At 44.9% G+C, this 17,995-nt stretch overlaps 1 protein-coding gene across 1 annotated transcript; it reads right to left on the bottom strand.

Moving 5' to 3' along the window:
- Positions 1–16,008: 16,008 nt before the first annotated feature.
- Positions 16,009–17,732, bottom strand: LOC123411485 (probable xyloglucan galactosyltransferase GT19). Its single transcript, XM_045104443.1, has one exon. It carries the CDS (start codon positions 17,640–17,642, stop codon positions 16,278–16,280), a length of 1,365 nt encoding a protein of 454 aa, XP_044960378.1. The 5' UTR covers positions 17,643–17,732; the 3' UTR covers positions 16,009–16,277.
- Positions 17,733–17,995: the final 263 nt, after the last annotated feature.

Genomic DNA, 17,995 nt, shown 5'->3' with positions numbered 1-17,995 from the left:
AGTTGCAAAAGTGTCCCAAATAAATTATTTACTACCTGATGTTCTATTTTTCACAGGTTCTGCCATGTTTTGTATTTCCCTTGTTTTCCAAATCCTAAGCTTGCTTTTTATTTGCAAAAACCCTTTGGAATTCATAAGAAGCAGTAGCTTTTCATGAAATATTTATTTTCAGCATGTAATGAATTATTTTATTAAGGTAACTAACCACTCTAATCAGCTTATGATGAGTTTCGTATGAAGGGAGTTTTCAAGTATGCAATGGGAGAGATGATGAAAGAAGATACAGGAGTGTAAAGCTCTCAAGCTTTGGGATGCCCCCATGAACCCCCAAAAAATATTAAAGGAGACTCAAGCGTAGAAGCTTGGGGATGCCCCGTGTATCCCCTTCTCTATCAACAATCATCAGTTCGTCCATCTCCATGCTATATTTTTATCACTCCATATGATATGTGTTATGCTTGGAGCGTCCCGCTCTTTACTTTTTAGTTTGTTTTAGTTCTGATCGCTGTTCATAACAAGTCAGAACTTAGCCTACCTTGTTTGGGAGAGACACACACTCCATTCCACTCTAGAACACAATATAGGTTTTCATGCTTATCTTTTTTGTGTGTTCTCTATATTTTCGTAGCTACTGTCATGCTTAGCTCTTAGTTTTCATGCTTATCTTTTTAAGAGCTTTTATTTAGTTTGCTTTTGGAACTCTATTGAGTTATCATGCTTATCTTGTTTAGAGAGTTTGCTCGTCGCACAGAGTTGTGTGTCTTGCATGAGTAGGTAACTGAGGTTGCTATTTAAGTATAGTAGTAACTTGCAATAATTTTGAGGTATTGATTTGAGTAATGTTTGGACTATTGGTGCCAAGAGATTGAGCCTATTAGTGATAGGTGTCGTATTTTGGGAAACCCGTGTGTTTTTCAAAAACTAAAAATTAGTTGAGAACTCTAGCTACTAAATTGATCGCTAACCTCTCGAGGGGTTGGAATATATAGAGTACGCTCACGTTACCATGAGTCGAGGATGCGCAAGGATAACCAAACCCCCATACACTCCTCCTCGGGGTACTTGTCTCTTTGTGAATTTCCTAACTAGATAGAGAGTTACCGATAATAAGTGTATGAGTTCTTTGGACTAATGTGAGTATTCGATTCTTGGCACTTCCACCATCAATATTTTGCTAGCCTCTTCGGTACCGTGCATTGTCCTTCCTCACATTGAGAGTTGGTGCAAACTCCGCCGGTGCATCCAAAACCATGACATGATACGCTCTGTCATACATAAGCCACATTATATCTTTCCTCAAAACAGCCACCATACCTACCTACTAAGGCATTTCCATAGCCTTTCCGAGATATATTGCCATGCAACATCCACCATCTCATAACTTGATATTCATGGCATACATGTTTTTGCTTGATCATAGAGCCACATGATAGTTGGGCCTTGCCCAAATTATTGCTACATGACGTGCTAGTATCATTGCATATCCTGCTATAGTGGAGAGGCATACATTTGCATACATCATGATAGTTTTCACTTGTCTTTATGTTGAGTACTTCTTATAAAGTGTGATGATTTTTCTTTTTATTCATGTAAAACATAGAGTGTTGCCCTTAAGAGAGGAAAAGATCCCAAAGTGGACAAACAAAAGATCACAAAGAGGACAAATGAGAGATAAAAGAAAGAGCCAAAGAGGCCAGAAAAAAGAGAAAAAGAAAAATAAAAAGAAAAAAAAAGAGAGAAGGGGGCAACACTACTATTCCTTTGAAAGATCCACACTCGTACTCCATTGCTATATTGGTACTACATAGAGATTATCATTCATGCATAACTATGTGGGGACCCTTAGACTATAGAACTTGGTTTGCATATTCCAATGATGAGCCTCCTCAAATGAGCTCTGGGTATTCATGAGCAAACAAGTTGGATGCACCCCCACTAGTTCCATTGGAGAGCTTGCCTTAGCTCATATGTGCATCCGTTACATTGCAATCCCTACTCCTCGCATCATATCTATCATTTGGCTTTCTATCGCTTATGGTTGTCCTTATTGATGTGAGCCTTTCACACCTTTTTGTCTTCCTTCCCCATCATTATTCTATTTGCCATCCTAAGTGCCAACATATCTTGCTTACGCTCATCCATTGCATGAGTGCTCAAAATTGAAATGAAAATCATTTTGATTTGTTGCCTGACTAGTGGTTTGGGGATGATTCAAAATAAGATTCTGAAGGAGACCAAGTGTGAGGTTTAGTAGATTGAGTTCTCAATTAAAAAATGTTTTATAATCTCAACCCATCTCCCACTTCTTGCACACAAACACAATTTGGAGACATTCGAGTCACAAACAGCGAGAGCTCCTGCACCTTTATGTTCTTACTTTGCTAAATTCAATACTAGATATAGACTCTTGCTTGTTATTTTCTTGACTTGAATTGCATATCTCACTTGCTTTGCTTTGAAGTTCTTATATGTGTGTTAGCATTTCACCACAGAAATTATTGTGTTATCATTTATATACTCGAGGACGAGCAGAAATTGAGCTTGGGGATGTTGATACGTCCCAAACGTATCTATAATTTCTGCTTGTTCCATGATATTTTGGGTGACATTGTTATATGTTTTGCTACACTTTTATATCATTTTACACATATTTGGACTAACCTACTAACTCAGTGCACCAAGTGCCAGTTTCTGTCTGTTGATGTCTATTTTGCACGGGCTTTTACCCAATTTTCCGAAGCCCGAAAAAATCCAAAAATATATAAAAAATCAGTGAAACAGAAGCTTCCGGATCCCGAAGGAGGGCTAGAGGGGGGTAGCGTGGGTGGGTCCCAGGAGGTCGCATGGGTGGGTCCCACCTCCTCCGGTGTCCTCCTTTGGCCTATATTTAGAGTCCCGAGAGGAAACCCTTGCGGACTTTTTGGAATCGCGAATTTCTCCATCGTTCCGTTGCCGCAGCGCTTCCGAGATCGGGAGCGTCAGGAGACCTCTTCCCGGCACCCTGCCGGAGGGAGGATTGACCTCCAGGAGCTTCTCCACCGCCATGGACGCTTCTCGGACGTGCCGTGAGTAGTACTCCTTGGACCATGAGTCCATGACCAGTAGCTATGTGATGTCTTCTCTCAAATCTTGTGCTTCAATGGTTAGTCCTTGTGAGCTTCCCTACATGATCAAGCCATCTATGTACTTCTCTTGCTATTGCTATTCTCGGTTTGTTGGGATCTGATGGATTATGAGATTATGTTCAGATTGTTATGGGTTATATATTTCATTATCCTTTTATATTATGTTCGTTAGTGATTCATGCATGTTCTCCGTTGCTTTTTATTGCTTTGGCCAAGTAGTAGGTTGTAACTCCAAGAGGGAGCGTTATGCATGATTGTGGGTTCATGCCCCTCGATGTCTAGCTTGAGTGACATAAACATGAGACTAGGGGATGTTCTTATTGCAACCAGGGAAAAAACAACGGTGCTTGTGACCACGGTTGCAAGGATTGTTTACCTTACGCATAGTTTGTTAATGCAGTTGTCCGTTGCTTTGAGTTTACACTTTGGGTGGGGCTCGCAACTTAATACCGGAGAGATGTTCTGGATAGATATCTCCACGTGGATGATTAGTAAGTAGATGCTGATGAATAAATGATCTACTTGTCTTAGCGTACTGCCCATTACTATTGAACCTCTAACTATCAAGGAGCATAATTAGCATTGCGGTGCGATCACAATTCTGTCAATTTCCCAACTGTGATTTGTTTACCCAAGCATAGTTGTTTATCGTCTTTTGGGAGAGAGACATCACTAGTGAACATCATGTGACTCCGGTCCATATCACCATCATTGTTTACACCTCCATCATTTACCGCTTTCATTTACTTTTCCCGTTGCAATCACTATTACCTTCCCGCTTGTGTTTTGATCCTTTGCAAACTACAAGGCCGGAGAGATTGACAACCTCTCTGTACTTGAGGGGAGCAAAGTTATATGTTGTGTGTCCAGGTCCACGTCTTCTGCTAGCGCCAGGGTGGAAGACACCTACTTGTTGAGCCTTGGAGTCCGCCTAGTTTGATAAAACTTACAGCCTCCGTGTAAGGGAAATTTGCTGCTGACTACATCTCCACCTTCCACTTGGGGTAACCAACGAGGGGCGAGAAGTATATCCATCAACTCGTCATCAGGTGGCTAGGGGCTCAATTGAGGGTCTGGAGGAGTGGTGTGAGGTGCTGGAGCGAAGGGGGGAGGCCTATTTATAGGCCAGCAATGGTGCACCGAGCGGGGAGCGCCGATGGTTTCATCGTGGCTTGCAAGAGAGGGAGAGAGAGCTCCGGGTCGATACCACTATTTCGTGGACGTGGTTTAGGACCCTAGTGACTCAACGAGATAGAGAGGAGGCTCGGTGCGCGTGTGCTATGGGGCCGCGCTCTTCTGGCTGAATCTGGCGCGCGTGGGCACCCGTCGCCCTGGTTAGCACAGAGTGGGAGAAGGGGCCCTGAGCCTGCCCTGATTCAGGAGGGTTGTGGGAGACGTAGAGAGACACCGAGGGGAGGTGAGAACCGGCCGGGACTAGCCTCCTTTGCCTCGGGTGCGCCCTGTAGCGCTCCCAGAGCGCTGTTTTGGCATGCCACGGCATGCTGGCGCGCTCTGGGGTGCTTTGGTTGTGTCTGGCATGTTGGGGGTTGGGTTAGATGCTCCTTAGCCATTTGAGAGCCGAGGGTCTCACTTCTGTTCAAAGGAGGTGATTAAAGAGGAGGTGTCAGCCTTGAATCAGAGACTAAAATTAAGATTTTGGCTTACCTACTTGGAACTAAGGAGGGGCCACTCGTCTGCAGTTGAGGAGTGGTGTTGGCAGCTTGCTCTGAGAGATTAATGGAAAGGGAGTGGGTGTAGAGGGTGATAAGTGTTGTTTGACCATGCTGGCAGAAGGTGTTCGACAGGTGTTTGGGGTAGTTAACCTTCACCACTGATGTTGAAAGTTAACAATATTGGGTTTGATGCAAAAATAGGATACTCCACCAAATTTGAGGTCCATTGGACAAGTTTGGCAGTGCAAACTTGAAATCACCCCCAAATGGGTAATTATGTCCTTTCAAAAGGGAATGTGGGTAAATTAATCCCGACAAATACAATTTTTGGCACGTTCCCCTCATATGGGGGTTGAGCACTCATGCAAAGTTTCAAGCCATTTGGACGATTTTGCTATGTAGAGTTGCTCCAACTTGATTCTGGACAAAGAGGGTTTTAGGATTATTTGGTGAACCAAACCACCTTGTAATGAGGTGAAATTTGGCATGGCCACCAAATATAGCTTGGGAAGCATGCTAGAATGTTCTGGGAATTTATTGGAAATATTTCCTTCCGAAATATTTCAAAAGGTCAAAATACACAGAATAGGTTTACAAGGATTTTCTCAAATAATTTGAACATAAGTAGGGGTTGAAAATCTTATATGGAAAATATATGTCCTCTTAGTATCCCCAAATTTTCTGACATTTTTCTAAGGGAGAAAAATAATTTTCCATACAGAAAGATCAATTTTGGCCTCAGAAAAGGACATGCAAATAAAATAGAAAAACATTTTATAAAATAATTATTTTATGATTTTGAAGAGTTATAATAGTACCAAAATCAGAATAGAATCTTTGGGTGAAGGCACTCCCTTGAAATCAGGGTATTGTAGTGTAAACCCAAAGCAAGGTTTTGGAATAGTCAAAAATGAGAAAAGGTCTTTTTTGGAAATAACATGTTATAAAAATATTGTTTTTGGATCCACTCATTCAAGCATACATACAAACAATGGCAATCATGGCAGTCATAGGACTTTCTTAAAAAGTTTTAATAAACTCAGGTTTTTGAAGAGGCTACAATTGAAGTAAGGTAAAAACAGGGTGTGACATGCACACTTAGGGGGGACACATTTCTTGAAATTTTAGTGAGGGATCATCTTATTTACTACTGTCGTTGTAAGCAAATAAGATGTAAAAACATGATAAACATCACATGCAAATCATAAAGTGACATGATATGGCCAATATCATCTTGCGCCTTTGATCTCCATCTTCGGGGCCCGGCATGATCACCATTGTCACCGGCATGACACCATGATCTCCATCATCATGATCTCCGTCATCGTGTCTTCATGAAGTTGTCTCGCCAACTCTTACTTCTACCACTATGGCTACCGGTTAGCAATAAAGTAAAGTAATCATCTGGCATTTTTGATTGACACGTGGGTCATACAATAAATTAAGACAACTCCTATGGCTCTTGCGGGTTGTCATACTCATCGAGATGCAAGTCGCGATTACTATTAGAAGAACAAGATCAATCTCATACATCACATATATTTCATCACATCCTTTTGGCCATATCACATGACATAGCATACCATGCAAAAACAAGTTAGACGTCCTCTAATTGTTGTTGCAAGTTGTACATGGCTGCTGTGGGTTTCTAGCAGGAAAGTTTCGCACCTACGTTACAGCCACAACGGTGATATGCCAATTGCTATTTACCCTTCATAAGGACCCTCTTCATCGAATCCAATCTGACTAAAGTGGGAGAGACAGACACCCGCTAGACACCTTATGCAACAAGTGCATGTCACGCGGTGGAACCAGTATCACGTAAGTGTACGTGTAAGGTCGGTCGGGCTGCTTCATCCCACAATGTCGCCGAATCAAGATAGGACTAGTAACGGTAAGCAAATTGACCAAATCATCACCCACAACTTACTTGTGTTCTACTCGTGCATAGAATCTATGCATAGACCTAGCTCTGATACCACTTTTGGGGAACGTAGTAATAATTCAAAAAAATTCTACGTGTCACCAAGATCAATCTAGGAGAAGCTAGCAACAAGAGAGAGGGAGCGCATCTTCATACCCTTGAAGATCGCTAAGCGAAAGCATTGCATAGAACGCGGTTGATGGAGTCGTACTCGCTACGATTCAAATCGCGGAAGATCTGATCCTAGCGCCGAATGGACGGCGCCTCCGCGTTCAACACACGTACTGCCCGGGGACGTCTCCTCCTTATTGATCCAGCAAGGGGGAGAAGAAGTTGAGGGAGAGCTCCGGCAGCACGACGACGTGGTGGTGGTGAAGCTCGTGGTTCTCCGGCAGGGCTTCGCTAAGCACTACGGAGGAGGAGGAGATGTAGGAGGGGGGAGGACTGCACCAGGGGCAAGGGTTTTTGGATCCCATGCGCCTCCCCACTATATATAGGGTTGGAGGGTGCTAGTTTCTTGCCCTCTAAGTCCATTGGGCGTTGGCAAAGGTGGAAGGAAAGAAATCTCATCCTTTCCCTTCCCCACCAATTGTTATCCCCCTTTTTAGGGATCTTGATCTTATCCCTTCAGGATATGATCTTATTCCTTCTAAGGGGGGTCTTGGTGCACCCAACGTGGAGCTAAAGGTAGAACAAATATTCCCTCAGGTTCTATCGACCACCGATACAACTCTACGCATGCTTAACGTTCTCTTTACCTAGAACAAGTATGAAACTAGAAGTACTTTGTAGGCGTGATAGGATAGGTTTGCAAGAAAATAAAGAAGACATAAATAAAAACCGGGGGCTGCTAAGATAAAGAAACAACTAAGTTGGTCTTAGTAGAGATCCTTTTGTCACAAGAAGGTTATTTGTCCCCAGGTAATTGATAACTAGATCGGTAATAATTATTGCAATTTTATATGAGGGAGAGGCATAAGCTAACATACTTTCTCTACTTGGACCATATGCACTTATGATTGGAACTCTAGCAAGCATCCTCAACTACTAAAGATCATTAAGGTAAAACCCAACCATAGCATTATAAGGTATCAAGTCCTCTTTACTCCCATATGAAACAACCCACCTACTCGGGTTTATGCTTCTATCACTCAAGCAACCCACCATAGGAAAATCATGAACACATTGCAACACCCTACAACGGGGATCCCTCACGCTTGCGCGACACGGAGAGCACCATAGGACAGCACCAATAATAAAACATGCAACTCAAACCAATCATGATCATCAATCAACCCATAGGACAAAACGAATCTATTGAAACATCATAGGATAGTCGTACATCATTGGGAAATAAAATATAGCGTTGAGCACCATGTTTAAGTAGAGATTACAGCGGTGAGAAGAGGTGTTGAACCGCTGCATAGAGAGGGGAGAGTTGGTGATGACGGCGGTGAAGTTGTTGGTGTAGATCGTCGTCACGATGATGGCCCCGGAGGCGTTCCGATGCCACCAGAAGAGAGGGGAGAGAGCCCCCCTCCTTCTTCTTCTTCCTTGGCCTCCCCCCTAGATGGGAGGAGGGTTTCCCCTATGGTTCTTGGCCTTCGTAGCGGCGGAGGGGCGAGAGCCCCTCCGAGATTGGATCTCTCTCTCTGTTTCTTTCTGGTTCTGCGTTCTTCTTCCTTCCAGATTCTGGCGTTTCACCGTTTCTTATATTTCTGGAGATCCGTAACTGCGATTGGGCTGAATTTTAACACAATTTTTATCCGGATATTAGCTTTCTTGCGGCAAAAGAAGGGCACCAACCTCCTTACGAGCTGGCCACAAGACAGCGTGGCACGCCATACCCCCCAGGTTGCACCCCTCTGGCTTGTGGGCCCCTCGGGCACTGCCTTTTGTTGATTCTACTTCCCAAAATTCACATATATTCCAAAACAAATCTCCATAAGTTTTTATCCCGTTTGGACTTCGTTTGATATGGATTTTTTGCGAAACAAAAAACATGCAACAAATAGGAACTGGTAGTGGGCACTGGATCAATATGTTAGTCACAAAAATAGTATAAAATGTTGCCAAAAGTATATGAAAGTTGTAGAATGTTGGCATGAAACAATCAAAAATTATAGATACGACGGATACGTATCAACAATCATCATAAAAAATGAATGGAGTACCTTTTCGAAGAAGATTAGTTAATGGCCTAGAAATCTTTGAGAAATCTTATTAAAATGCATATAGAAACCAGAATGACCACGAAAACTTCTTATACCTTTAACATCCTTAGGACATGGCCTTTTCTCTATTATATCAACTTTATCTTTGTCTACCTCAATACCTCGTTCAAAAAATTTCTGCCCAAGTACTATACCTCTGTTCAACATAAAGTGGTACTTCTCCCAATTTAAGACAAGATTAGTTTCTTCACATATCAACAAAACTCGATCAAGTTTGCTTAAGCAATCATCAAAAGGAGTCCCGTAAACGGAAAAAAATCATCCATGAATAGCTCAACAACCTTTTCAACAAAGTCACATAATATAACAGTCATACATCTCTGAAAGGTAGCAGATGCATTGCATAGACCAAAAGGCATATGTCTATAAGCATAAGTTCCAAAATGGCATGTGAAAGTGGTTTCTCTTGGTCTTCCTTTGACACAAGTATTTGATAAAAACCACAATATCCATCAAGAGAGCAAAAGTGTGTATGCTTAGATAATCATTTTAACATTTGATCAATAAATGACAAGGGGTAATGATCATTTTTAGTAGCTTTGTTTAATTTCCTGAAATCAATTACCATCCTATAACTAGTTATAATTATTTGAGGAATAAGTTCATTTTTATCATTAGGAACAACAGTTATACCTCCTTTCTTGGGAACACAATGAACAGGACTTACCTATCTACTATCAGCAATAGGATAAATTATACCTTCCTCCAAAAGTTTTAATATCTCAGTTCTTACCATTTCCTTCATCTTAGGATTTAAGCGGCGTTGATGATCAACAACAGGTTTAGCATCTGGTTCCATATTAATCTTGTGCTAACATAGAGTGGGAATAATGCCCTTAAGATCATCAATAGTATAACCAATAGAAGTTTTGTGTTTTTTAGAGTTTAAGTAATCACTTGTCTTTATGCTATCAAAGGTTAGCACTAATAGTAACACGATATATCTTCTTTTCATCAAGATTAGCATATTTCAAAGTATGAGGTAATTTCATTAGCTCAAACACAAGATCTCCATTGCGTGGAGGAGTAGCCCCAAAAATGTCAAAAGGCAAATTGTGTTTAAGAATAGGTGTTTGTTTAAAGAAAATCTCATCTACCTCATTTCTCTCATTCATATGCATATCATTCTTATGGTCTATCAAATATTGTTCTAATGGATCAGCAGGAGGCACAACAATAGAAGCAAGACCAATAGTTTCATATTTATTAGATAATTTTTTCTCATGTGGTTGTCAACCAAACTTAGAGAAATTAAATTCATGAGACACATCACCAAATCTTACTTTAAACTTCTCGGTAACACAATTAATTTCAACATTAACAGTATTCAATAAAGGCCTACCAAATATAATTGGACAAAAATTATCTTGTCGTGAACCTATTGGGGAACATTTCATGGGAAACAAAAAAATTCATATGCACACGAAAGACCTATCCATGGTAATGATCATCTACGAGAGGGGAGATCGGATCCACATACCCTTGTAGATCGCTAAGCGGGAAGCGTTAAGAAATGTGGTTGATGTAGACGAACATCTTCGCGATCCGAATCGCAAGCGTCCCACGAACTCCGTCCCGGTCTAGCGTCGAACGGACGGCACCTCCGCGTTCAGCACACATGCAACTCGGTGACGATCTCCGCCTTCTTGATCCAGCAAGAGAGACGAAGAGGCAACTCAATTCTCCGGCAGCATGACGACGTGGCGGCGATAGTGGTGGAACTACTCCGGCAGGGCTTCGTCGTAACATACTGAACTAGCTACGGGGTGCCACGAAGTCGTGGAGGGAGAGAGGGTTGCGCTATGGCTTGAGTGCCATAAGCCTCTCCCACCTCCAGTATATATAGGTGGGAGGGATGGGTGGCACCCTAGGGAAAAATTCCTAGGGTTTCGGTCGGCGCAAGAGAGGAGGAGGAGTCCTCGTCCAACACAGCTTGGAAGGTGGAGTACTCCTTCCCCAATTCGGTTTGCCCCACCTCTCCTTTCTCCTACTTCGGCCAAATTGGCCCTTCTTGGGCTGGACACCAGCCCACGAGGGGCTGTTGTGCCACCCTTGGGCCTCTTTGGTTCTCTCCCAGGTGGGTGGCCCCTCCCGGTGGAACTCTCGAACCCATTCGTCACTCCGAGTACTTTACCGGTAATGCCCGAAAACCTTCCGGAAGCCAAATGCATACTTCCTATATATCAATATTCGTCTCTGGACCATTCCAGAAACCCTCGTGACGTACGAGATCTCATCCAGGACTCCGAACAACATTCGGTTACCAATATCAATAATTCAACTATACCGAAACATTACCAAACCTTAAGTGTGCAGACCCTGCCGGTTTGAGAACTATGTAGACATGATCGAGACACTCTCTCTCAATATCCAATAACGGGACCTGGCTGCCCATATTGGATGCTACATATTCTACGAAGACTTTATCGGTTGAACCTCTATGTCAAGGATTCAGTTAATCCCATATAACATTCCATTTGTCCTTTGTTATGTTACTTTCCCGAGATTCGGTCGTCGGTATCTCCATACCTATTTCAATCTCATTACCGTCAAGTCTCTTTATTCGTTCCGTAATACAAGATCCTGTGGCTAACTCTTTAGTCACATTGCTTGCAAGGCTTGTTTGTGATGTTGTATTACTGAGTGGGCCCCAAGATACCTCTCGTTCATATGGAGTGACAAATCCCAGTCTTGATCCATGCTAACTCAACGGACACCTTCGGAAATACCTGTAGAGCACCTTTATAGTCACCCAGTTACGTTGCGATGTTTGATACACACAAGGCATTCCTCCGATGATAGTGAGTTACATGATTTCATGGTCATAGGAATGTATACTTGACATGTAGAAAACAATAGAAATAAAATAACATGATCACATGCTACGTTTATATTTTGGGTCTTGTTCATCACATCATTCTCCTAATGACGTGATTCCGTTATCAAGTGACAACACTTCTCTATGGCTAGGAGACCTTAACCATCTTTGATCAACGAGCTAGTCAACTAGAGGCTCACTAGGGACATTTTTTTGTCCATATATCCACACATGTATTTTCGTTTCTATTCAATACAATTCTAGCATGGATAATAAACGATTATCTTGAAATAGGAAATATAATAATAACTATTTTATTATTGCCTCTAGGGCATATTTCCAATAGAACCAAGTACTAAGAAATGAGTAGGGTACTTAATTTTTTCACACAAGGCTTCAACATATCTAACAATCCCAAGTGGCGAGATGGTGTCTCTGATTGCAAGTTTTGTAGGACATCAATATCTGAAATTGTTGGGAAACATCGCATGGGAAACAAAAACATTCCTACGCGCTCGAAGACCTATCTTGGTGGTGTCCATCTACGAGAGGAGATTTGGATCTACGTACCCTTGTAGATCGCACAACAGGAAGCGTTAAGAAACGCGGTTGATGTAATGGAAAGTCCTCACGTCCCTCGATCCGCCCCGCAAACCGTCCCACGAACCGTCCCGTGATCCGTCCCACGATCCGCTCCGATCTAGTGCCGAACGGACGGCACCTCCGCGTTCAGCACACGTACAACTCGACGATGATCTCGGCCTTCTTGATCCAGCAAGAGAGACGGAGAGGTAGATGAGTTCCCCGGCAGCGTGACGGCACTCCGGAGGTTGGTGGTGATCTATCCCAGCAGGGCTCCGCCCGAGCTTCGCAGAAATACGATCTAGAGGAAAAACCGTGGAGGTATGTGGTCGGGCTGTCATGGCAAAGTTGTCCCAAATCAGCCCTAATACCTTAGTATATATAGGAGGGAGGGGGAGGGACCTGCCTTGAGGCTCAAGAGAGCCCCAAGGGGTCGGCCGAACTAGGGGTGGAGGAGTCCACCTCCAATCCTATTCCAACTAGGATTGGAAGGTGGAGTCCTTCCCTTCCTTCCCACTTCCCCCTTTTTTTCTCTTTTATTTCTTTATCTCCAGCACATAGGGCCTCTTGGTCTGTCCCTGGTGCGGCACCCCTAAGGCCTATGGGCTTCCCCTGGGTGGGCTGCCCCCCCCCCCCACAGTGAACATCCGGAACCCATTCGTCACTCCCGGTACATTCCCGGTAATGTCCGAAAACTTTTCGGTAATCAAATGAGGTCATCCTATATATCAATCTTCATTTCCGGACCATTCCGGAAACCCTCGTGACGTCCGTGATCTCATACGGGACTCCAAACAACATTCGGTAACCAACCATATAACTCAAATATGCATAAAACATCGTCGAACCTTAAGTGTGCAGACCCTGCGGGTTCGAGAACTATGTAGACATGACCCGAGAGACTCCTTGGTCAATATCCAATAGCGGGACCTGGATGCCCATATTGGATCCTACATATTCTCTAAAGATCTTATCGGTTGAACCTTAGTGTCAAGGACTCATATAATCCCGTATGTCATTCCCTTTGTCCTTCGGTATGTTACTTGCCCGAGATTCGATCTTCGGTATCCGCATACCTATTTCAATCTCGTTTACCGGCAAGTCTCTTTACTCGTTCCGTAATACAATATCCCGTGACATACACTAAGTCACATTGCTTGCAAGGCTTGTGTGTGATGTTGTATTACCGAGTGGGCCCCGAGATACCTCTCCGTCACACGGAGTGACAAATACCAGTCTTGATCCATACTAACTCAACGGACACCTTCGGAGATACCTGTAGAGCGTCTTTATAGTCACCCAGTTACGTTGTGATGTTTGATACACACAAGGTATTCCTCCGGTGCCAGTGAGTTATATGATCTCATGGTCGTAGGAACAAATACTTGACACGCAGAAAACTATAGCAATAAAACGACACGATCAATATGCTACGTTCATAGTTTGGGTCTTGTCCATCACATGATTCTCCTAATGATGTGATCCCGTTATCAAGTAACAACACTTGTCGATGGTCAGCAAACCTTGACCATCTTTGATCAACGAGCTAGTCAACTAGAGGCTTACTGGGGACAGTGTTTTGTCTATGTATCCACACAAGTATTGTGTTTCCAATCAATACAATTATAGCATGGATAATAAGCGATTATCATGAACAAAGAAATATAATAATAACTAATTTATTATTCCCTCTAGGGCATATTTCCAACAGAAATCTCAAATTGTGTTATGTTATTTAGAATTTCTTGATATAAGGTAAAAGGTATATGACTAACACTAGCACACATGTCACACAAGCCATGATAGCAATGATGTCCAATCTTAACAGAAACAACAGGCATGCCAACAACTATTTATTTTATCTAACTCATCCTACTTGTTTCTACCAGAGTTTGCAATTCTAGCACCTTCATCATAGAAGTAAATGACATGACCATCAATATTAGGTTTTTACTTTTATTTCCTCTGAAGGTTTAGGTGTCCTAATATTACTTCTATTAACCATAGTTGAAGTTTTAGCATGTTCCTTAATCCTAACAGGAAAAAGTGGTTTCTCAATATAAGTAGTAGACACAACTAGATCAACATGGCAACCAATTTTTTCTTCCTTAACTTTAATGGGTTCCTCTCATAATATTTCAACGGGAGGATGAAATTTAAACCACTTCTTCCTAGGGAGATCAACATGAGTAGAAAATGATTCACGAAAAGTAGCTACTATCTCTACGTCAAGTCATATTTATTGCTAAACTTATGAAAAGTATCGATTACCATAAAAGATTTAACACAACCAAACTCCAGCTTTATACCCGACTCTTCTCCTTTGTCGAGCTCCCAATCTTTAGAGTTGCGTTTAATTCTTTTCGAAAGATCCTATTTGAATTCAATAGTTCTCTTCATGTAGGAACTAGTGGAAGACGAGTCGAGTATTAATTGATCATCATGAGAAAGTCGAGCATAAAAGTTACGTATAATCATTTTTATCTTGAGAGCTCATGGTTTGGGCAAGTGTGCATCACATATTTAAGCCTCCCCCAAGCTTGAACGTGTTTGAACATGTTTTCTTGTAAATTGGAAGCAAGCTGGGGTGGGGTGCGGAGTCCGAACCGTTGTCGCATAGGACTTTGACTCCCCCAATCCACACAAATTCTCTTTTCGGACTCATTCCCTTCCACCTTATTCTCCTTTATAATGATTATGTAACAAATAACTATAACTATAGCATTGCTCCTAAAATATAGTACTACGTATGGTCTATCCTATGGTTAGCCGAAAAAACCAATGGAATGACCTCCCTTATTCAGTTGAAGTGGATAATATTTTTGAATTTTTTAATGAGGCAAAGATGAAAGGTAGGTGACAGAAGAATCCTCTCGACTTGACACTAGCTATCATTACCTATCTCTCGCGCCACCACAACAATCACCAAAGGAAAAATAATAATGAATCATCTTCTCACCCGAGCTCGATGCGACTCCATCGCCGATACACTGCTTTGCGGACCTCCAACGTGGCTCATCAAAAGTGAAACCATTACCGTTGAACGAATCAGATCGGGGCAACACCCCGGACAAGCCATCGAACTCTTGATCTGGCACCCCTGCACAACTAAGACGTTGGAGGAGAAAATGATGCCCGCCATCCACGAACCAAAAACCCCTCACACCATCCACGATCTTTCAAATGTTTTCGATGCAGACCACAATTTGCATCCACTCCTGAACTACCTCCCAAGCTCCACATCGGCGTTGGAGCAAACACCGCCGTATAGACGGAGCCTGAAGTCACATGTCAACTATAAGGAGGCCATCGCCGTCACGCCATCCTTACTTGAACAAATTAGTTTTTAAATCCATCTCCAACTATAAATCCGATCGCCTCGTAGCGAAAGTATCTAAAAAATCTTTATGCAACGTCATCATCATCGTTATCGAAACCATGACGATGAACAACCTAGAAAATCAAATGCCTAAAATGGATCCACACATGCATGTCGTTGGCGGTGAGGGGAGCCGCGGAAGGACCGCGCTGGAATGTTGCCCTCTCCTGGCGGCAACTAGTCTTCCGCCGCCAGACACCGAGAGGAAAACTGTTTCGCTTATGCGGCCGATTGTCATTCGCAAAAAGAAGTATGTGAACGCAACCAGTTGCATTAAACCATGAAAATACACGACCATCTTATTCTCCTTCTAGTGCCAACTGCGTTCAGTAGTCAGTTCTATTTCTATAGCACAACAGCAACACTTGAAATGCAATTGGCTTGCCACATTTGCAAGGAGAATAAATCTCGTGGATGACATAGCAAATGTACACTCTTCAAAGCGAAAGATGGAAGTAAACTGCGGATTTTGCACGACATAAAAATGTCCAAATCCAGACTAAGAGAATGTCCTCAAGAGCATTTCATTTCATTTCGTAGTCCTACGTCTCGACACTGTCATCCTCCTGCGCGTATATCCTCTCCGGCTGGCCTTCCTCCAGCGCGCGAGCCCGCCTGCGAATCCTCCGGAGCGCGCCGTCCACGGCGAGGTCGACCGCGTCCTTACCCGCCTCCCTCAGCTCCGCGGTGCTCCCGTGTCTCCGGTAGAGCACCCTGGGCGCCATCTCCAGCGCGCGCTCTCGCATCCTCCGCACCTCCGCGTCGGGCACGGCCGCCAGCGTCTCAGCGATCTTGACGCCCCCGAGCACCACCGTCTCCTTCTGAATGTGCACGGAGAACTCGTCGTACCGCCCCGGGGGGAGGTGCCAGCCGTACTGCCGCCTCGCCGCGGCGTCCTCGAAAAACACCGGCACGCACCCGGCGAGTATGGCGTCGAACGTCGACCGCCGCGTCGGCGTGTCCCCCGGCGGCTCCAGGCAGAACTTGGCGCCCAGCATCGGGCGCATGTACCGCACGGGGTCGTGGGAGCACTTGCCGGCTGAGCAGTCCACGACGACGCACGCGTCGGTGCGGTTCGCGCACTCGGCGAGGATGGAGCCCCGGATGTTGGGCCTGGACGGGCGCGAGACGCCGCCGGCGAAGAGCATCAGCGTGGCGCGGCGGGAGCGCCGCGCGCGCGCAAGCCAGGCCTCCAGCCGCGGGAGCGAGGCAGGGTGGAAAGACGTCGGGTGCGGGATCGCGTGCTCCTGCCATGGCCACGAGCGCGACTCGAGCGCCAGGAACGTGAAGTTCTCGAACTCCGGCAGCCTGACCAGCGACGTAGTGCCCAGCAGCCGGGGCTCCGCACGCGGCGGCTGCGAGTGGTCCCACGCGGAACCGGCGAGCACCATGAAATGGTCGTGCCCATGCCGACGCGCCAGGATCTGGGGCCGGTCGCGCGCCAGGAACTGCGCGAGGGACGCGCCGTGAAGCGCGGAAGAGTTGAGGAGCGAGGGGTCGAGGACGTAGGGGATAGAGTCGAGCGCCGCGTAGTACGGGACGAACACGGCGTCGGCGAGGCCGGGGTCGGCGACGAGGCAGCGGCGCTCGAGGAGTCGGCGGTGGAAGAAGGGCTCCAGGAGGCGCGCGTCGGTGCGGTACCAAGAGCGGCTGCGGGCGTGGGTGCGCGGGCCGAGCCCGTGGTTGGCGAGCGACTCGCAGGTCGGCGCGGAGGTGGCCGACGAGGACGGGTCGGCGAGCGGGAAGGCGGCGTCGCAGTGGCGGGGGAGGTGCGTGTTGAAGCGCGGGGGCAAGTCCCTGATGTGGATCCTGCGGCCCGCGCAGGGGTCTGACGAATCGGGGGCGGCGTCTCCGGCGACTGCGCGGAGGACGAGGAGGAGGAGCAGCAGCAGGAGAGAATTGGGCATCTTGGGGTTGGGGGAGTGGGGCGAGCCAGTGAGAGAGACACCCACAGAGTGGGGTTCTCGTGTAACTGTCAGGAGGTTGTTCGATTACACACGTTAAAAGGGCTCATAGGCCGAGTCCTTTCAAGCCCAAAGTAAATTACGGCCAGAGAAGGCATATTACGTTACGGCCAGAGAAGGCATATTACGTTATTTCAATAGGGGAGGTTCAAAGAATATCCTATTTACGGCTCGTTGTGTCCAGCTGTCGGCACTTCGTACAGACGAGCGACCCAGCAGCGACGCAACGTGCCGGCCCATATAACTGCTCGAGCGTTTCCCTTTTAGGAACCTTATAGAGTTTCAGCCGGTTTTTT

Source organism: Hordeum vulgare, chromosome 1H (genome assembly GCF_904849725.1).
Source record: "Hordeum vulgare subsp. vulgare chromosome 1H, MorexV3_pseudomolecules_assembly, whole genome shotgun sequence".
Classification (NCBI taxonomy): domain Eukaryota; kingdom Viridiplantae; phylum Streptophyta; class Magnoliopsida; order Poales; family Poaceae; genus Hordeum; species Hordeum vulgare.
Note: the sequence above shows the minus strand (reverse complement) of the source record. Positions and strands in the feature narration are given on the sequence as shown.

What these genes read in the sequence shown, in the direction of transcription:
- LOC123411485 (XM_045104443.1), bottom strand. Translation starts at nt 17,642, where the DNA reads ATGCCCAATTCTCTCCTGCTGCTGCTCCTCCTCCTCGTCCTCCGCGCA.